The sequence below is a fragment of the Ovis aries genome, chromosome 7, assembly GCF_016772045.2.
Source record: "Ovis aries strain OAR_USU_Benz2616 breed Rambouillet chromosome 7, ARS-UI_Ramb_v3.0, whole genome shotgun sequence".
Taxonomy (NCBI): Eukaryota; Metazoa; Chordata; class Mammalia; order Artiodactyla; family Bovidae; genus Ovis; species Ovis aries.
Window position 1 is genome coordinate 13,315,394 of NC_056060.1, and position 20,054 is coordinate 13,335,447.

General features: G+C 45.7%; 4 protein-coding genes and 4 non-coding genes across 22 annotated transcripts in view; 2 read left to right on the forward strand and 6 right to left on the reverse strand.

Annotated features, from left to right (window-relative positions):
• Nucleotides 1-6,173, forward strand: part of MAP2K1 (mitogen-activated protein kinase kinase 1) — a 73,326-nt gene extending 67,153 nt beyond the window's left edge. For both annotated transcript variants that reach the window (XM_015096833.3, XM_012180802.5), the window contains exons 7-11: nucleotides 934-1,135; nucleotides 2,145-2,209; nucleotides 4,019-4,080; nucleotides 4,464-4,509; nucleotides 5,150-6,173. In XM_015096833.3, the coding sequence (XP_014952319.2) occupies nucleotides 934-1,135; nucleotides 2,145-2,209; nucleotides 4,019-4,080; nucleotides 4,464-4,509; nucleotides 5,150-5,263 (489 nt within the window). In that variant the 3' untranslated portion in view covers nucleotides 5,264-6,173. The remainder of the gene's footprint in view (nucleotides 1-933; nucleotides 1,136-2,144; nucleotides 2,210-4,018; nucleotides 4,081-4,463; nucleotides 4,510-5,149) is intronic.
• Nucleotides 1-11,218, reverse strand: part of SNAPC5 (small nuclear RNA activating complex polypeptide 5) — a 29,203-nt gene extending 17,985 nt beyond the window's left edge. The window contains exons 1-4 of one of the 5 annotated variants that reach the window (XM_004010251.5): nucleotides 11,090-11,218; nucleotides 9,766-9,855; nucleotides 8,862-8,995; nucleotides 4,496-5,356 (exon numbers count right to left, since the gene is read on the reverse strand). In XM_004010251.5, the coding sequence (XP_004010300.1) occupies nucleotides 8,879-8,995; nucleotides 9,766-9,855; nucleotides 11,090-11,179 (297 nt within the window). In that variant the 5' untranslated portion in view covers nucleotides 11,180-11,218 and the 3' untranslated portion in view covers nucleotides 4,496-5,356; nucleotides 8,862-8,878. Of the gene's footprint in view, nucleotides 1-4,495; nucleotides 5,357-8,861; nucleotides 8,999-9,765; nucleotides 9,856-10,532 lie in introns of those variants that run through there. The other 4 variants (XM_012180801.4, XM_042252069.2, XR_009601414.1 and 1 more) reach the window with 4 other exon arrangements.
• A 1,187-nt stretch (nucleotides 11,219-12,405) lies between these two features.
• Nucleotides 12,406-17,045, reverse strand: RPL4 (ribosomal protein L4). Its single transcript, XM_004010252.6, has 10 exons — nucleotides 16,987-17,045; nucleotides 15,457-15,628; nucleotides 15,158-15,264; nucleotides 14,688-14,826; nucleotides 14,224-14,348; nucleotides 13,823-13,952; nucleotides 13,411-13,567; nucleotides 13,041-13,124; nucleotides 12,809-12,929; nucleotides 12,406-12,726 (listed from the first exon to the last, which is right to left on the reverse strand). Exons 1-10 carry the CDS (start codon nucleotides 16,987-16,989, stop codon nucleotides 12,496-12,498), a joined length of 1,269 nt encoding a protein of 422 aa, XP_004010301.1. The 5' UTR covers nucleotides 16,990-17,045; the 3' UTR covers nucleotides 12,406-12,495.
• LOC114115926 (small nucleolar RNA SNORD18) lies at nucleotides 13,694-13,763 on the reverse strand. Its single transcript, XR_003590031.1, has one exon. It is a non-coding gene; the product is annotated as a small nucleolar RNA SNORD18 (small nucleolar RNA).
• On the reverse strand, nucleotides 14,435-14,506 carry LOC114115927 (small nucleolar RNA SNORD18). Its single transcript, XR_003590032.1, has one exon. It is a non-coding gene; the product is annotated as a small nucleolar RNA SNORD18 (small nucleolar RNA).
• Nucleotides 14,888-14,985, reverse strand: LOC114115930 (small nucleolar RNA SNORD16). Its single transcript, XR_003590035.1, has one exon. It is a non-coding gene; the product is annotated as a small nucleolar RNA SNORD16 (small nucleolar RNA).
• LOC114115928 (small nucleolar RNA SNORD18) lies at nucleotides 15,338-15,408 on the reverse strand. Its single transcript, XR_003590033.1, has one exon. It is a non-coding gene; the product is annotated as a small nucleolar RNA SNORD18 (small nucleolar RNA).
• Nucleotides 17,046-17,338: 293 nt separating the features above from the next.
• Nucleotides 17,339-20,054, forward strand: part of ZWILCH (zwilch kinetochore protein) — a 42,211-nt gene continuing 39,495 nt past the window's right edge. For 8 of the 10 annotated variants that reach the window (XR_006060301.1, XR_006060302.1, XM_027971517.2 and 5 more), the window contains exon 1: nucleotides 17,515-17,580. Coding sequence is in view for 7 of the 10 variants with exons in the window: in XM_027971517.2 (XP_027827318.1) it covers nucleotides 17,528-17,580 (53 nt within the window). In the remaining 3 variants the exon portion in view is untranslated. Of the gene's footprint in view, nucleotides 17,463-17,514; nucleotides 17,581-20,054 lie in introns of those variants that run through there. The other 2 variants (XR_009601413.1, XM_060418878.1) reach the window with 1 other exon arrangement.

Below are 20,054 nucleotides of genomic sequence, written 5' to 3' on the forward strand. Positions count from 1 at the left end.
TGAGTGACTAACCACAGAAGTGTATGATGGTCAGAATAAAGATTTTTTTGATAGGGTTCTTGAAATACATGTTTAATGCTCAATAAAAATAAGCAGTATGTACTTCTCTCCCACTATTTCCACCAGTAACAACTCATATTTGCATAACATTGTACAACATCTAACATACATTTTCATCTGGTTTGACCTTCTCGGTGCCCTAGGTAGCAGAGTAGGTATTTTGTTTTGTTGTTACTATCATCATTAGCCCCATTTTACAGCTAGGATCACCTAGCTTTTCAGTCCCATCTTGGGACTTGAACCTAGATCTCCTGACCCCAGATCCTTTGCCTTTTCTAGTTTTCCATGTTGTCCAGAACAGAGATAGTGGCAGAGCTGGTCTTAGAGCTCAGCTCTTCTTACTTGCAAGGCCAGTGTTCTTTCTACCCACTTATACCTCATTTGTGACCCATGTTCCAGAAACTTCATATTTTGGGTTCAGGACTCAAGATGAGTCTCTCGTGCTGGGCTTTGGATAGGCTATCCTGCACATGCAAGACCAGTATGGGCAGAGCTGGAACCACAGCTGAGGCTCAGCCAGGGTCCAGCTGGGTTGGATGCTGTTAGTTCAGGGTAGGTTGGGGGGAGACATCAGTTAGGGGTCAGAGCCATGAAGGCCAGCTAGGATTTGGTAAACAGATTATTTGGGGGCAGAAGGGGAGCCAAATTAAAGAGGTTAATGGAGGTCCTGAAACAGGATGTGAGCTCTGCTAAGGGACAGAAAATGCATCAGTAGAGCCAAGGCTGGGACCAGGCAGGGTGGCCCCGCACTCCTGCACTGCAGACAGGCCTCAGCGGGGCAGGAAGTCCCAGGCATTCATGAGGACTCACCCATCCCTCTCTGCATGGGCCAGGCTAGCTCACAGGTGATAACTGTGTCTGTCTCTCCTGCAGCCAGAGCGACTCCAGGGGACCCATTACTCCGTGCAGTCGGACATCTGGAGCATGGGGCTCTCTCTGGTTGAGATGGCGGTCGGGAGGTATCCCATCCCTCCTCCAGATGCCAAGGAGCTGGAGCTGATGTTTGGGTGCCAGGTGGAGGGAGATGCGGCTGAGACCCCACCCAGGCCAAGGACCCCCGGGAGGCCCCTCAGCTGTGAGTGGCCCAGTGTGGCCCCAGCTTGGACTGTGGGGTGGTCCCTTCCATCAGGGGTTTCTGGAAGGCTGATTCCTGTCTCTGGCTGCCAGGCTGGGGCAAGGGGGAAGCAGAGCATGGGGTCCAGTGTAGGAGATTATTATCATTGCCAACATCTTCCTTCCTACCATTTGTTAAGTGCCCACTGTGTTCCTGGCACTGCGCATAGTATTTTATATGTATTATCTAATTTAAAAAATCATGACTTTAGGTAGGTTTTTTTTTTGAGGTAAAATTCACCTAACATAAAATGCACATTTTAAAGTGTACGGTCCAGTGGTTTTTAGTATACTTCTCCATATCATGCAGTCATCACCACTTTGTAATTCAAGAACGTTTCCATCACCTCCACAAGAAGCCATTTCCATTAGCAGTCAGTCACAGCTCCCTTACCTGACACCCTAGCCGTCACCAGGCTACTGTTCCCATAGACTTGCCTAGCATTGTCTAATTTTAATAGCAGTTGTGTGTGAGCACTATTATAATTTCCATTTTAGCTATGAGGAAATTGAGGCACAGGGTGCTTGACTTGCCACATACACTTGTAAGTGGCCAAGTCTGACTGTGAAGTTAGCACTGTGAAGCACTGCCCGCCTCTCTGGACTAAAGTAAACCCAGTACTTGGAAGATCCTGGCCCTGCCATTACCTTCGGACATTGTCCCTGCCAGGACACTGCTGAGGCCCACACGAGGGCGTGTATGGGGGAGAAACAGGGCAAGGGTAGCCAGTGGTGGGTCGCCAGAGGGGCTGGTCATGAGTCTTGGGTGTGGCAGAACCCAGACTCAGACCCTGGCCAGCTGTGGCTCTGGCTGGCCCCCTCTGTGTCCAGGCCTTACCTGTGGCTCTTCTGTCTCTGTCATCCACGACTTTGTTCCAGTCCCTAAGATCCATGCCCACCCCTAGCCTCGAACTGGCAGTTAACCTTCTGTTTCTGAGAAGTTTTCTTTTTTCTTTTCATAAAATTTACAGCTTATGGAATGGACAGCCGACCTCCAATGGCAATTTTTGAGCTGTTGGATTACATAGTCAATGAGGTAAGGTACTGCTTGGCTTCTGTGACCTTGGAATTTATTTGCTTTTAAGGAAAAAACTCACAATTGATCTGTCTGGGAAACCTCTGAATTGTTCCCACAGCATGGGCTGTCCCTTCCCCAGGAACATCTTCACATAGCTCTGAGTCCCTCATCCTCTCTGATTCAGGAGCCTCCACCTGCCCATTGAATGCATTCTCATCCTTCATTCACCAGGCATTTCTTTTTTTCCACCAACCATTGTGCAGTTACTGTGTGCTAATAAGCACCTTGGGGTGGTGGTAGGAAACGAGGTAGGGATCCAGGCAGAGATGGAAAAACAAGTCTCAGGTCTTAGATTGGGTAGGGAAAGCAAGGCAAACACATGCATTTGCTCTATATAAAGCAATGAGCATAACAGGTGACAGTGTAGAAAGATATGGGAAATATTCATTATAAATTGTATGGAAAAAGTAGGTTGTAGAAGAGTATGTATACTATGATTGATTCTTTAAGAAAAATCTGTGTGTGCATATTATGTGCACACAAAGTCTGGAAAGTAATATGACAGTGGTTATCTCATAGTGATGGAATTACAGGTGATTAAATTGCTGCTGCTGCTGCTCAGTCGCTTTAGTTGTGTCCGACTCTGTGCGACCCCATAGATGGCAGCCCACCAGGCTCCCCCGTCCCTTTAATACAAAGAAGATATATCATCTGTGAAATATATATGCCAGTATATTTAAATGTAAAAGGGATTGACAAGTACTCATCAGTATGGGCCTGGGGGAATTAGAAGCTCTGGACTAGCACCGGTTGCTCAGAGGGTGGGGCAGGGCTGGAGGAGCTGGAGAGCAGGACAGAACTTCAGACGGTGAGGCCGGCACTGCTGGCATCAGCAGCAGCATGGGTAGAGGAAGAGGGGCGAGCTCTGGCCTGTTTGGGAGGCAGCTGGAGGCCCCCACTCCACTGAGGAGCATGGTAACAGGCATTGCCCCATTCTCTTCGAGACTAGTGGAATAACTCTTCATGCTTTCTCATTTCTCTCTAAAACTAGGCCCCCAAAGGGTCAAAAGGTCCCTTTGGTCATTACAAATTCAACAGGGAAAATCCTGGCTCACCACAGCAGTTTAAAAAAAATCACTGCCACTGGTTCACAGGTTCCTGGGCTCATTTCAGCTCTTTCACTGCCTGACTGCTCAGCTTTGCTAAGCACTGTGGGACAGAGAAGGGAAGTGGAGGGTCTGATCTAAGCTGCATAAGGATGCAAGGAAGGTAGACTGTGTTGTATTTATATCAGGAAAGTCATCCTTTCCTGCTGGGACCCAACATTCTTCCAGACCCAGCTCTCTACACATTGGCGTTTCACTAACCTTTCTGCACTCCTTCAGCACTCAGGAGGAGGTAGACATTTTGTCGGTCAGCCTTCTGTGATGCCCACAGGTGCTGTCAGGGCTGGACTATGCCTGGTGGTTTGCACATCCTCCTCACTCCGGCTCCTAGTAGTTGCGGGCTGTTTCCCTGCCACACTTCCAGATGTATGGTGGTGGAGCCTCACAGCTAAAAAGGGTCAGCTGAGGCTCAGAAAGGAAGTGATTTATTCAGCCATTCACTTTTAGTCAGATTTAGACTGGTGAGTAGTCAGAACACTGACCTGGCCCCAGTTCTGACTGGTTTGAGACTGACCGCTCCAACAGGGTAAGCGGTAGCAGCCGTTGGCCTCTCAGCCCTGCCTTTCCTGGACTGGGTAAGGGCGGCACTGCCCAGGGGTGGGAGTGGAGAAGGGAGGTGGGTAGAGCAGGACACTTCTTAGGTCTCTGTGTGTACTTGCAGCCTCCTCCAAAACTGCCCAGTGGAGTATTCAGTCTGGAATTTCAAGATTTTGTGAATAAATGGTAAGTCACCTCCTTGTTCTCTGAAAGTACTTTGGTTTTGTCAGGCTCCCCATCCCTCTCGGGGAGCACAGCTTTGCCTTTCACTCTTTAGCTGCTGCCCTTCTTCCAGAGTGCTAGGACTCAGGTGACGTGTCTGACTGTAGCAGGGGGCAGAACAGCTGCTGCGCTCAGCACCTGCTGTAAAGGGACTGCCCTATTGCCTTTTGGCCTTAATTTAATTCAACAAGTGTTTATTAACCTACTGTGGCACGACACTCTGCTAAGAACAGGAAGGTGGGTAAGGCTTAGGCACTCTTCCTCAGAGCCCATGGGGTGTGGGGAGGACAGCATGCACACATGAACCAGCAGCAGGCAACAGCTCACGCTGTCTTTCTTCCTTTAAGCTTAATAAAAAACCCCGCAGAGAGAGCAGATCTGAAGCAACTCATGGTAAGTGATTTATTTCGGATCCTTACACTGTCATTTGCTGCATTTCATCTGTTCTCCTGTCAGTCACCCATCCAGGGCTTGCTGAGCCCATACCCTACTTTGCCTTGACTGCCGTGGCCCAGCTGATCCGGGGCCTGCAGGACCCCAAACACGGCTCCTCGGTCTTCCCATCAGTTTAATGGAAGAGCAGGGATAACCCTGCAGCCAGAGGGGATCCAGGGAAAGAAAGGGCCAGCTCGCCCCTCAGGAGGACAAGGCCTTGCTGCAGTATTGACTGGCTTCTTTTGTATTCAGCATCCTCACCAAGTAACTGTCTCCTGTATGGTAGCAGAGGAGTGGGAATCCTCTAAGTGTCGGCACTTACATGCTGTGTAGCGCCTGGTCAGTGTAACGTGCGCTTTCGAGTCCATCGATTCTCTCGTTCCTTCAACAGCCGCAAGGCAGAGCTGCTGTCTCCGTTTCAAGGAGAGCAGGCTCAGGGAAGGGGTAAGACCAGCGGAGCCAGGGCTCTAGGCAGGCATTTGGACAAGGGTAGGCTCCCGGAGCTCCTTCCAAGAGCAGCACAGCCTCCAGACCCAGGACTCTTGAATTTTCTTTCTTGGCTTTTAAGCACACTTTCTGTCTATTTCCTCACACACAGGTTCATGCTTTTATCAAGAGATCTGATGCTGAGGAAGTGGATTTTGCAGGTTGGCTCTGCTCCACCATCGGCCTTAACCAGCCCAGCACACCCACCCATGCAGCTGGTGTCTAAGTGGTTGGGAAGCAGCAGTCCCTGCCCAGGGGCATGCCGTGTTGCTTCCGGGCGGCCTTCCCATGCCTGTCTTTGTTCAGATGTGCATTTCACCTAGGACAAAGGATGAAGAACACAGCATGTGCCAAAACTCTATTCGTGTCGTTTTCAATATTACCATCTTTACTCTTACTACTACTGTTACTCCCCTAAGTGGATTGGCTTTGTGCTTGGGGCTGTTTTTGTGTGTACTGATGATGAAAACATGTGCAATGCTGAATTACAGTGAAACTCTGGTGACTGTGGGTAGTCATTCTTACTGAAAACTGCACTGCTTTCCCACACCGTGAACTGGCCGGTCGCCTCTATTTTCAGGATTCTTTGACACTTGGTGGTACTTCATTCTTGCCAGGCATACCTTCTAACTGAGTAGGAAGGAGCCTTGTAAGATCCTTCACAGGCAGTGCATGTGAAGCATGCTTTGCTGCTATAAAAATGAGCATCAGAAAGTGTGTATCATGTTATTTTATTATGTTCTTGCTTTTGGTGTAGAATTCAGCAAATTTTCATCAAAATCTAGCCAGAGCCCTTCACTGCCATGATAGCTGGGGCTTCACCAGTCTGTCTACTGTGACGGTTTGTAGACTTCTGGTTGTATTTCTATATTTATTTTTAAATATACCGTGTGGATATTTAGTGCTATGTCTCTTTAAGTTTGGATTAGTGTTTCTAAAATGGTGGAGTTACTCTGAATGTTACAAATGGATCAAGGCATTAAAATAAATGAGATCTACCTTTCACCAAACCCAAGTACTGATGCCATTATAAACAACAGTGTGTATAGTGCCTAATGAAAATCCTTTTACCATTTTAATCCAGATGTTTAACAAACCTAATCTCTTACTCCAATAAATATACTATCAAATTCAAAGGATGAAAACAATTTCTGCTTTTGTGGGGGCATTTTCAGTGTCTGTAGTGGATAAATCATCAAGTGATTTAGCAGCCAGGCATTAATGAGGGGGGAAACGCAAAGACAGGAAGGAGCCTGGAAGGCGGAAATACCACACTAAGGACAAGTTCAGTGCTTTGGACCAGTGTGGCTTCCTGGAATTCTAATCTTTGGACTTTGTCCAGTTCTTCTCAGCAAGCACCCTTATCTTCCAGCCACCTTTCCTGTGGGCCTGTGAACAGATCCCATCGATTTCTCCCATCTCCTCTCATACCAGAGGAAAGCAGGAGAGGGGGGCTGGACTCGGGCAGCTAGCTGGCACTGGGGCCTCTACCCAAGGCTGAGCCACGCTGCTTACTCCACTGAGCGATGGCTCCCCGCTCACCAGTTACACCTGACACACGTCCCTGCAAAGGAGCAAGGTGCTTGGCACTGACTTCCGTGCCTGTGGGCTGGCAGTGAAATTGCAAAAAAAAAAAAAAAAACCCACCCACAAAGCCATGTCCTAACTGGCCACCTTTCTTTCTTTGAAAAGTAACTTTTGAGATTTAGATCATATATGAGGCTGCCTAAGTCAGCACCTCTTCCCTCATTTTCTTAAGAGCAGGTGATAGAAAACCAAAATAAATATATGTCTAAACACTTATTTCATTTTCAAATTAAAACCAGCAAATCTCCTAAGTAGGTAGTTCCATTGCAGATCTACGAGAGCCTGAGATACAGCCAGGATTTTAAATACTGGTCGATACTATATATACAAGGCTGCCTCAGCCAATCAATCATTTTTCCCCCTGAGAGGTTAACATCTGTTCTATAAGTCAACAGTCTAACTCACATGTTTTCAACATACAAACATTCATATGAGGTTTAAGAACCACACCCTCCTCACACCCAGGGTCTTTTCCTAACAGAGAGGATGTTACCACCTCTGAGAATGTCTCACTGAAGTGTGTAAACTAAGGAGTAGTGTGACCTGGTATTTAAAACCTGGATGTGAACACTTTCAAGCTCAGTGTCTTTTGAGTGGTGTTTTAAATCTCTCTTCACATTCAAAGGTACTTCACTTTGAGAGTCAAAAGATTTCTTCCTAGTAATTTTCACTAAGAATGATCTCATTCTCAAGAATGATGTTTCCTACATCACTCACGCTATATTTTTAGAGCTCCCCAGGCCAAACTCCTTTTTCACACTTCCTTACTGAGATAGAATACTTGGATATTTTAATTTTGGGGCTGTGGCTTTCGCAGTCTCCCCCAGCCAGGGACTGAACCGGGGCCCTCAGCAGTGAAAGCATGGGAATCCTCATCATTGGACCGCTAGGGAATTACCAATAGTTAGATTTTTAAGTGATACCTCATTAGCATCTCACGAGGACACCGGAAACTGCTAGAGCAGATATGAATACTCTCATTTTATAGACACAAGAGCGAGAACTCCCGAAAAGGTGAAAAGCAAGCAACCAACTGGTCGTCAAGCTAGAATTCACACCCAAATTTTCCAACTCTTAAAAACCCATGCTTGTATCTTACATTAGACTCCAAAATGTATACCTTGATGCTTTTTGTTGCACAATGATATTCACATTGTGTTTTCCAAGAAATATGCTCATTTAAGCTTCTGGCTACTTCATGTAAGAGTAGCTCAACACAATTTTAATGAAACATCAATTAACAAATATGTCTATGCTCTCTCCTAGAACAGTTATGCAAGAGGCTGTGCTTGAGGAGGTTGTGTTTTGTTTGGCTTTTCTATTTCTGGGCAGGGCAAATTACTTTTATAAAATTAAGCAACTACATATTTGTGTATTCACTGGAAAAGGGACAATATGCAAAAATGAGTGTCAACTTAATATGAAGTGTCTCTTATTCTGTTAACTGTCAGTTCTTCATTACGAAATCCAATCTCCCGAGCCTCGTGATCCTTCTTCAGTGGCACAACGCCTAAGTCTAGAAATGGGTTTAAACCATGCTACTGTATTGTTCACCCCAGAGGAACTGATCCTTTGGTCTGTTGTTGTCTGGAAAGTGGCAAGCCGCGTAACAGCTATTTATCTGTGACTTATTTCTAAGCACATTTTTACCATAATGATGTCTCAACTGAGGTGTGATGGCAGCCACACATGGACGGAGGTGTGAGGCAGCCACACACGGCATGTTAGCAGTCGGTTTACGACGTCACTGAGGGGTGGCAGCAGCTGTGCTCTCAAGGGGCCCTCTGCCCTCTTTGTCATCTCTCTCCCAGACTGTAGCCTCGCTATGCTCACAAGGGTTCAGTGGCATGCAAAGTGTTTAATTGGTTTTCTTAATAGAGGCATTGTTGGCTGCAAGGCTGCCTTGTATTTAAACTCTGCCCTTTTTGCAGATGCCAGACCTTCTCAATAGCATTTCAGAGGAAGTTTTTTGCTTAGAATACAATTATTCAATCTGACCAGCCTATAAACACAGCACCACCCATACTGCTCAATACTGAAACACTGCATCTCTGCTTTTCTATATGTCACCAACTTTTGTTAAAGCACTCTGAAACCTGAGTTATTGATGGAACCATGTTTACAACTACACATTCTCCTGAAGTTCTTGAGTCCTTTTAAAGCAGGCTATAGGGCCCATGAGAATTCTTTGAAGAGAGAAAGTCTCTGAGACTTAGAAATTAACTTGCATGACTAACCCGGGCTCTTCTCCCCTTCAGGAATCTTCCTCCTCCTCTTCCTCCTCCTCCTCCTCTTCTGGCACATGGCTCCTTGTGCTCAGCTCCAGTGCAGTTTGGTTGATTGATGCTTCATTGTCTACATGCATCAGCATCTGCTTTAGTCAAGGACATTATGGATTAGCAGGAAGAACATTAGCCTGAAAAGAAATTCTTAATATTTTATAATAAAATCTCAATTGTATATTCAGTCCCAATACTATCACTAAGAAGTGTGGCCACTTTCCTGTTTCTCCAAATTCTACCCTGACCCCCTCCCCCCAACCCCCACTGCCACAATGAGAGCACAGTGAATGCACTAGATTTGATAGATTACCTGATTTACACACATGGTTCTTACATAAGAATTATACACTGGCTTAGATGTGCTGCTTTCCAATGGTTTTAAATGCTTAACACACAGCTGGGAGAACATTCAAATGTGGTTTATCTAGAAGATTTTCCTGAGGGCACTTGGTCAGAGGATATGAGGAGGACTAGAACTCTAGTTATAGGCTTTGTGGTTGAAGCTACAGTCTATTATCAAATCCTAAACTAACTTACTCACAGAGCAGCAGGAATTTTGACATATTCCTGCAAAGATCTTCACACTCTCCCCAGTTCATTGGTGTGACTAGAGAGAATGGAAGAGTAGGAAGGTGGAAGGGATACAATAGTACAGCCAACCGAAGTGTACCCAGCTGGTAGATGTTCCCTGTTTAAAAGAGTAATATACACTAGCCAGTTAATTAAACCATAAGGTTCTTATTAGCACTCCCCAGAGTTCTTTGGGTTTGATAAGGGTATCTACAATTTCTAATCCCTCAGCAGCATAAGAGCAGAATGGACTGCATTCTCCCCCCAGGCCCACACTGATCAAGCTTACATCATGTGATGGTTCAGGTGCAGGCTGAGAGGGCAGTATCTCACCTTCTCTTCTAGAACTAATCATCGACTGGAGGGCCAGCTCTTCAACCTAGAAAGAGTGGAGGGCACTTTCTTTTACGATGTCTCTGGGCTACTGATGTGGGTGAAATGTACTGAGCATGCTCGGAGAGGTTGGCATCAGAACTGGAAAAAATGTAACCTCTGTGAAGCTCTAGAGGGAAGGAACGGGGCTCCTCAAGCCTTCAGGGCCTCTAAAGGAAACAGCATAGAAAGCTTCCTGCCCCTTTCTCCTAGGGTGAACAGGTGTTCCAGCTGAGGCGAGGGTTCCACTCGCCCAGACCTAGCAGCTCAGGGGAGGAAAACACAAGCAGGCCCTTAAAAAAGCCAAGTGTCTTCTGATTCCACACGACCCAGTCTGTCTACCCCGTAATGAGATAGCAAAGGCAGGAAGAATGGAAAATGGCAGCGTTTCCTAGCCATTGTTGGCACGCACACATTAGGCGTGTGCAGGCACTGCCTGTGTCCTGAGGGAAAGCACACTATTTTCATAGGTCTCAGTTTACAAAGGGCCTTCATAACCCGAAAGTGCCCAGCAGGGATTAGGAGGAACATCCACTAAAGCGGGTTTCGCCCGCACAGATCTGGGAAATGGCTCTAGTGGGTTTCAATCTAAACCCCTCAACAAAGCAGCTGAGTCGGTAACAGATCCGGGGAGAAAAGCTACCGGGAACTATTTGGCTTGGTCAAAAAGTTCGTTCATCTTACATCTTAAGTTCATCGTAGCATCTTACAGAAGACCCGAACGAACTTTTTGGCAAACCCAGTACTGTCGCAGGGTCTCTTCTGGCAAGGCCTTGCTGTCTCCTTTTGCACAGTGGAACATCCGCGAGTGGGCTGCCTTTGTGAGCCAGAGCTGTATCAAGCGACCATACGAGATAGTGAAGAGAGGCTAGTAAATGCTGCAGGGGCTCGGGAGGGGAGGCAGGGGCCGTCTAGGCGAGCTTCGGGAGGTCGCCGTTCCTCAGCGTGTGGTGCGGGCCGCCCACGTTTACAGGGCTGTAGTGGTCCGGTGGGGGTAGTAGTGTATTCGACAAACTCAGATGAGTGAGCCTCAGCCTAAACCTACAAGATCAATATTCTTAGAGGGGTGGACCCATAGTCTCAAATCCATTCCCCCTTAGTGCCTGTCTACGTCCCCGGGTCCGGGCGCGACGGCCAGGTGAGGAAAAGCTAATCGGCCGCAGACGCCTGGGCTCCGCGTAGAGCCCGGCGGCCTGGGGCGCGGGAACAACTGAGTGTAGAAATGGGGGTCGCGGGGTCACCTTGAGCCGGTTTAGCTGGTCGTGAAGAGCCGCTTTCAAGCGGAGCAGCGTCTCCTCCTCCTTGCGCAGCTCCTGTAGCCGGCTCAACATCTCGACCCGTCACGCCGGCGGCCCCCCGGGTCGCTCGATGATGACGCCACCTCTGCGCTACCGGAAGCGGAAAAGCGGACTGGGAGGGGCTGGCAGCACTGTGGGGCGGTGCAGCCTCTCCCTACCGGCGCCTGCGCGCGTTTCCCCTTCGTGGACTCATGGACACCCAAACTTGGTTGTAAAGCGAAAACCGCAGAGGACTCCGGGGACGATAACTCCCTAAAGCGAAGGGTGTTGGCGATGTAAAGGACCTGGAGATAAAAATGGTCAAGATACCGAGTGTCAACTAATTCAGCTGAGCAGTGCTGTTTTTTCATCGGTGGAGGCTACTTTAGCTCCTCCAAACTTGCAGACCACAGTCACCAGCAAACAGGACATCAGTACATGATCCCTACTGAGCTGAAGGTTCAGGCAGGCGCAGATTCCTGGTTACAGCAGAGGGGTTTCCAAACAGGACTGTGCAAATTAGTGGACAGGAAAGTATTTTAAGCTGGATAGTGTTTTTATACGAAGCAACAGAGATCTATAAATGGGACGATGGACTGCCAGCAGGGCAAAACGAGATGCAAAACAAGACCCTGAGTAGGGAAGCACAGGTCACTTCCAAGGTGTTCAGACAGCGACCCGAGTTAAAAGCTTTGGAAAAACATTTGGGTAGATCTATATTCTGCACAAGCATATTAAACCTGAAATACACCAGTGACTATGGAAAAACACACCTGGCACTTTTTATACCAAAAGTGAAATCACTGTCGTGTCTGACTCTTTGGGATCCCATGGACTGTAGCCCACCAGGCTCCTTCATCCATGGAATTTTCTAGGCAAGAGTACTGAAGTGGGTTGCCATTTCCTTCTCCAGCGGATCTTCCCAACCCAGGTCTCCTCCATTGCAGGCACTTTATGGTCTGAGCCACCAGGGAATCCCTTTTTATACCAAAGGGTCCAAATATTAAAACGTTAGCAAGCATCTCTTCCACCAATTGTATCAAAGACTATAACACGTCTGAAGGGAAAATAAGTTTTTTATTGCTATCTTTTAAAAACTGTTCTCTGAACCTGCCCTCTTGTGGTTATCAAAAATGTCAAATCTTTATGGAACATGGCCCATTTTCCAAAGTGGTTTTGGGGGGAAGCTAAATAATGAGTTTCTGTGTATTTCTAAGTCTTTAAATCATCTGTTTCTCAAGACGTTACTTTAAAACCACAACTCACACAACACATCCAAGTCATGTTCCTCATTGCCTCTTTGTTCAGGTCTTTATTCAAAATTAGCTGTCCAAAATGATTTGGCATTTATGGAAAAAACAAATTTAAGTTTATGCAGCAGCCTTCTTTTCCTCTGAGGTGGGTTTCTTTTCTGTGGGCTTCTTTTCAGCTGCTGGTTTCTTGGTCCCTGCAGCCTTTTTTCCCACCACAGGCTTCTTCAGCTTCTTATCACCAACAGCCTTCTTTTCTTTGTTTCCCACCACAGGCTTCTTGCCCTGAACCCCCTTCTGATCTGATTTGGCTTCTAGTGCTGCTGCTGCCTTATCCATGCGGATTTTGTGCTGCAACAAATTAGGAAGAAAATATAAGAATCAAATCTTTCTAAAACTCCACAGGTCCACCAAAACCTAAGTTACTGCTTACATTCCTGGCCTGCCGAAGAATGGTGTTCCGGCGCATGGTCTTTGCGTACGGGTTAAGCTTCAACATGATTCTCAGGTTTTTCAGTGGATTCTTCTTCAGGACTCTGCGATGAATCTTCTTGCTATAAAAAAGCAGATAACTCTATTATTAATAGTTTATACATTACCCGTATTTCTGAAGTAAGTGATAGTGTCAAGCTGAACAAGAATTACTGTGAATATCAAAACTTTACCGTGGTGCTCGGAGTGCTCTTTGGATTTCTGGGCTTTTCAAGATTCTGCTAAGGTCTGTATTGAGCATCTTGTGCATGGGGAGGCTGAAAGAAAAAACATTTAACAGAGGCTTAATCCTTATTTCATAACATTAAGCTCTACAGAATCCAATCAGAATTTCCACTATACTATTTCCACATATTGCATCTGTATAAAAGGAAGAAATGGCAACATAATGCATTATTTAAAAAACATGCAAACCCATTTTGAACAATATTCACAGCATATATGTGGTGAAGTCCTTGCTGTCTAAAGTGCCAAGAGTAAGACACAACTTCGTGACTGAACAACAGCATAAACATCTATGTCCAGCGTACAAATTATACTCACTTGTAGTTACTCTTGAGGGAGGCTGCTTTACGCCAAGTGCCATATAGCTCATCTAACTTTCGGAAAGCACTTTCAGTCCAAATGCAGAAACGTCCCACGTGACCACCAGGAGCAAGTTTCAAAATGTTCAGCTTGCTTACATTAAGCAGAGTAATTCCTTTGTAAAGGGAAAAGGAGAATTAGGGATCCTGTATTTCAGTAAGTGAAATGCAGATCATCTTTATAGCACCTAAGAAGTATTTTAATCACGAATGTAAACATCAAAGGTATACTTATTCAGCCACGAATCAGAAGTTCCACAAAATCATGTGTTTCAGAAACACGGACCATAAAGTGGAATCTCATCATAGTAAAAGCTGGGTAAGCTTGCCTAACACAGGTAATTGAAACATGTAAGCAGTACAATCATTACCAGGGATGTTTCTGAAGGCCTTGATGATCCCATTGTCCTCATTATAGATGATGCAGGGTCCCCTGCGCTGGATGCGGCGCCGGTTTCTCATTTTGCCTTTGCCGGCTCTCATTCGCTGAGAGGCGTAGACCTAACAAAGTACAGTTTGGTATTCTGATTGAGATTTGAGCCCTGTATTAAATCTTCATAGTTTAAAAAACTTTAGTTTTACAGATGAGGAAATTGGAGGCACAAATGACTTGCCTAAATTTAACATAGCAATGAGCTTTCAAACTCAGGGAATATGGTTCCAGAGTCCTTGCTCTCATATCCACTAAGGTTTACTTATACTGTCTTTCAGTAACCTTTTGAAATGTAAAAAAGTTTGGCAACAAACTTGTATGAAGAACCACAAAACCTACCTTTTTGATATCATTCCAGGCCTTAAGTTTCTTCAGAAGCAAAACAGCCTCCTTGGTCTTCTTGTAGCCTTCAACTTTATCTTCCACCACCAAAGGAAGTTCAGGAACTTCCTCTATACGATGACCTGACAAAGTCAATTAACACTGACCTGGTTACCCTGAACCCTTTGAAAAATGTAATCAACCCCACAAAATCAAGTGGCACATTTGCCAAATCAGAACTACCACAAAGATCATGTGTTTCAGAAACACGGACCAATCGAGTGGAATCTCATCATTTTGACAAGCGATGTAAAAATTACCTCATTACATAGTATTCACTGAGTTGTTAGACTGAAGTGGTTATAACTAGCATCTAGTAGAGGGAAATGTGGTCAGACAGTCTAGGACGAAGAGAATTCACACAGGCTATCAGGTTCAGATTTAAGGTTTACAGGATCCCTAAAAAATAAAGTATCACAAACCTTTAGACATGACCAGCGCCGGTAAGGCTGAGGCAGCCAGTGCAGAGCAGATGGCGTATCGCTTCTGCGTTGTATTCACTCTGCGGTGCCAACGTCGCCAGGTCTTGGTTGGTGCAAACATGCGGCCTCCACGACACATCTATTTTCCCAGTTAAGAATCACATTTCTCCAAGTTTAGCAATTACAATCAGGTTATGCCTTGCTCAGTAAGAATTTTCGTCACCCTTCTGAACCAGCCACTGACAGCAGGCAACTGTCGCTGAGAACAGAGTCAGACGCAAATTACGACATCATTGCAAGCAAAACCCTGTGCTGCCAAGCCGGCTTCCCAACAGCAAATCTGTATAAGTGTTTTAACCCAGACATCAGTGTCTTGAGCACAAATATTTCCAAATCACTAAAATGAATAAGCCAGGTTCAGTCTGCCAAATGCCACAGCTGTCCAGTCTAGGTCGTACAACAAAGGATACATTTCCAAAAGCACCCTGACCAGAACGGTGAGTCCCGCCACCTCGAACCCTGGGAATTCGAGCCACAGCTCTGCCGGTACCCCAAGACTCAGCACTGGTTTGATGACCTGAAATTGTTCAGAAACACAAGCTTTAGCCCCTCACCACACCATTCTGTGACTACTGCGTACGGCAGCAAACAGCATCAGAACATCCAGGGAAATCATGCTGTTCAGAAACACGGACCAACGGAGTGGAATTTCATCACTGCTGTGAAGTATCCCTTAAAAAGTCAACCCAGGAAACAGCTAAATCCATACCTGCTAATTCACTGACAGCATAGGGCTGTCTGTTGTTTTTGCGCAAGTTGGTGTGAACGAAGTTAACAATATCGGGTCGAATGGGAGCCTTGAACACAGCAGGCAAAGTGACATTTTTGCCAGATGACTCCCCCTTTTCAGAGTACACTGATATCAGTGGACGAGCACACGCCTGAAAAAAATAAAAAAATAAATTTATATTGAGAAACATCATCAAAAGCACTCTTCTCAAGCACCAACAAAAGCATTAAAGGCTCATTTACAGAAAGGTCTAGAATTTCATGAGGTAGATATTGCTTAAGCCAAATAAGTTATCAACACACCATCAGGTCTATCAACATCAATAAGTACTTGAAAGATACCTAAATTTCTCAAGTTCTGCCACAGGATTTCCATCATTTTCAAAGAGATTGCTGTATTATTAAACTTTCAAATCGGGTCTTAGCAAAATAAAAACCATAGGGTGAGGTTTGAAAATGCAGTTTAATGTCATCCAAACTCTCATCCCAAACGTGACCAAATCTTATCTACCAGGGCTCTACTTCAAACATCCATCCTTCCCGGTCATCCCATTCCAAACACATCTTCCAAAACTTACTACTAAAAACCAGCCTTGTTACTTCTTGCTCAATTTTCTCCAGAAACTTACCCCATGAAAGTAAAAGGTCCTAAGCATGACCTACAGAACCTGCTCAGCCTCGCTGCCCACAGCCCACACTCTCTTCCAGATTCTCAGGCCTACACTCAGGGCCATCCCTCTCCTTGCTCAGATTTAACAAGTATTTTACCTAAACATAACCTTCCTCACCTAGCCTCCTTCAGGTGTCTCTGATCACGTCTTATAAAGTCCAATCACCGCCTCCTCTCCAATTCCCTGTCTACAACACTACCGTCGAACATTTCAATGCATCTTGACCAACTCAATTACGATCAAAGTAGCACACTAGCGCTTTTTGCATAGTGTTCACTGAACTACCCAAGGCACATGGTGCTTTCACAAACGGTATTTATGCAGTAGCTACAAAACAAGTAAAATTTAATGCAAGACCAGAACGCTTTCAGAGGCAATCGCTAAGATAAGCATACAATAATAAGTGAAATAGAAGTTTTCTGTTTAACGAAATCTCTCTTAAAACTTAAGTATTCCTCACTAAATAGAGTATGGAGACACAAACCCCCAAATTGACTCACCTAGCCTAACGCTCTGAGAATTTCCCAGTCTTCAGCGGAACCCATACTTTCTAAGATCCAAGAGAAGCTAGAATCCCAAAGGTCCCTCTGGCTCCAAGAACTGTCTGGGGTTCCTCCGTGTTACTCCAGACGCGCCCGGCGCCGGCCCGCACACGTTGCCTCTTAAGATGGCTGCCGTAGAGCATTACTACCCACGTCCCAGCCACAAACACACGCCTTTGGTCCCCATCTCCTTCTCCTCGCTTCCCCTCCTGAAGACTTCATGCTCTGAACACCCAAGCCCATTCTTGCCAAGCTCCGAAAAAAGAAACAGGTCCAGAGATAAAGAGTTCTGCTTACCATGGCGGGGAGAGGAGAAGGCCACGCTCCTCTCACCCCGGCGGCTCCCACAGGAAAAGGAAGTGCCTAGCACTCCCACTCCATATGTAACCTTCAGCTCGTCCCCCAGCCTGCCCCGCCTCAGAATCAATTCAGGGATATAAAATATCTCTCCACCACGCTAAAACAATAAAAATAGCATATTATTTCTTCATATATGTCAAATTACGGTATTTATTGACTTCCATAGCTAAAAAGAGCTCTTAGAACCCAGGGACTCCTTTTCGCGGAGTAATCCATGAGAGGCCGTGGCCAACTCTCGCGAGACGAGTGTCTTTTCCCCCTCAACCAGTATAATTTATTTTAACTTTTTCTTACGGGAAGGGGAAACTATTGAGACAGGAGACACCGCTCTGCGCTATAAAACAATAGTTTAACTGTAGAATGGAGCCTGTTGGAGGGGGTAAAAGTAGTCCCGGCAAGGAGGTCACGACCCCGTACGTCAGCGCCCGGCGCGCATTTCAGCTTGGCGGTTTCGGGTCTTCAGTCAAACTGGGGCGCGATGTGGTCGGGAGCTAACCGAGCTGCTGAGGAATTTTACGCTGGTCTCCTGCAGTGAGTTGTAGCCCCTAGTTTTGGCTTGACTTTGGTGACAGCACTTCTCCCCTGGGGTATCTCGATCTTCGCCCCAAGCCTCTTGCCGCAGACTTGGGGATTAGCGCCTTCCCAGCTTCCACCGGCGCGAATTTGTAAATTGAGTTCGCTTTCCGGGGATCTGGGAGCGGCAGAGAGGCCGGTTTTCTGCTCCATTGTGAGTTTGACCCGGTAGGCCCTGTTGCTTTTAGTCTCGTTTAGAAGAAAACGTGTACTTTGTCGCCGGCGGTGGAAGGTGACGAATTTTCCGAGAAGTGTATTATTCAATCTGATAATGCACACACAACTTGTGATATGTTAGAGGCATCGAACAGGATACAGAAAACTAGATGTTGATATAGTTCACCTGTTTAAAGCTTTGCTGGTGTGAAACGTGTTTTATAGTTTATTCAAGATGGTTTTTTGAGCAGCAGTCATAGTGATAACGTAATGGTTCAAAACACTTGTTTTACAGTGCCCTAGAAGGAGATGGCAACCCACTCCAGTGTTCTTGCCTGGAAAATCCCAGGGACGGAGGAGCCTGGTGGGCTGCCGTCTATGGGGTCGTACAGAGTCGGACACGACTGAAGTGACTTAGCAGCAGCAGGACTTCGTTTTATTCGTATAGTGAAAGTGAAGTCGCTCAGTCGTGCCCGAGTCTTTGCGACCCTATGGACTGTAGCCCACCAGGCTCCCCCATCCATGGGATTTTCTAGGCAAGAATATTGGAGTGGGTTGTCATTTCCTTCTCTAGGGCATCTTCCCGACCCAGGGATCCAACCCGGGTCTTCCGAGTTGCAGGCAGACTCTACCATCTGAGCCAACAAGGGAATCCTCATATAGTGAAGTACTAGTAATAAAGTGGATTCCATCCAGTTCTGTATCCGACACAAAAATCTAATCCAGTAGTTCTCAAACTTGAGCGCGAATCAGAATCACCTGGCAAGTTGCCAAAACAGATTGCCGGGCCCACCTCCAGAATTTTTGATTTAGTAGGCCTGGGTGGAGTGGGATGAGATGGTTAGATAGCATCTCTGACTCAATGGACATGAATCTGAGCAAACTCTGGGAGATGTGAAGGACAGGGAAGCCTGCGTACTTTACTCCATGGTGTCACAAAGAGTCAGACAAGACTGAGGGACTGAACAGCAGCAGGTTCTGGGTAGGGCTAAAGAGTTTCCCTTTCTAATCAATTTCAGGCGAAGCAGATGCTGCTGGCCTGACACCACACTTTGATAACCAACTGCTGTAATCTAACCCCTTTTTCTAAATATCATACTTGTTCATTATTTGTCTTCATTGCTTTTTATCCTGCTTATAAAAGTGGTACTGCTTGTCAGTTTTTTCAACACTGTAGGAAGATCACTAGCTTTTTTTTTTTTTTTTAGCATTTATTTGTATTTGTTTATTTGGTACACCAAATCTTAGTTGCAGCCCCTGAGATCTTCACTGCCACGTGTGGGATCTTTAGTTTCGGCTTGTGGGATCTAGTTCCCTGACGCGTTTGAAACCAGGCACCCCCTGCAGTGGGAGCCGGGAGTCTTAGCCACTGGATCACCAGGGAAGTCCTCACTAGCTTTTTCTTTTAATTAACAATATGTTAGATAACTTTCAGTATGACAGCCTATAGATCTGTTTTTAGTGGGTATATACTATTTCATTGTTTGGCTAGTTTATGTTTATTTAACCAGTCCCTTGTTGATAAATTTTACTTAGACTCTTTCGTAATTCTTTCATAAGCGTTAGTATTTCTCTCCACTTTTGAAGCATCAATTGTGTGTCTTCTCTTTAATCCCTCATATTACCTGTGTAGCCACCTGCCTACTGGAAATGTCCAAATGAGATCTCAAACTCATTATCTGCAAACTGAATCCATCTATTCCCTGCAGTGTGACAGTTTCCTGAATTCTGTCTCTGAGTTAAGAGTTCCAAGTCCAAGACTGTCATTTGGTTCTATTTTCCGCCACCTCCATCCCCTCTAGTCAGTCACCAGCTACCTTTGTTTTCCCTGCATCCTGACTGCTTTGTTTACCATCATCACTTTTTTCAGTACTACAAATTATTCAGTTATTTTCTGGCCTCCAAGTTTATCTCTCCACATCAGGAAGTCAGGGAGATTTTCTCATTTAAAATCTTGTAGTGAGCTCCTCTTAGCTTTCAGGATAAAGTTGAAGCCCTCTAGCAAAGTCTCTTCCTGTGCACCACCCTCTTTGAGGCTCATCACCCTGTATTGCAGTTGTTGGCTGCAGTCAAGACTGTGAGCCAGGAACTATGCATTTGTTTTATATCTTAGACATTTAGTAAGAATTGTTGACTTGAAAAATGTACAACCTAAAATTACTGTTATTCAGGGGCCTTACTGAGTAGTATAGCCTGGCAATCAGCTTCAGATAGCTCTAAAGAACTGTTCCTAAAAGGTAAGGGAGGAGCCAGAATATATAGGAGTTTTGCTGAGG

Bases quoted from the DNA above. Each gene is read 5' to 3' on its own strand.
- RPL4 (XM_004010252.6), bottom strand. The intron at 14,827-15,157 runs GTATCCTTTGTT...CTGGGAAAATAG, and splicing joins GTCAGGGTGCTTTTGGAAAT to ATGTGTCGTGGAGGCCGCAT. The intron at 13,125-13,410 runs GTGAGTATAATT...TTTTTCTTTCAG, and splicing joins TCCCTCAAGAGTAACTACAA to CCTCCCCATGCACAAGATGC.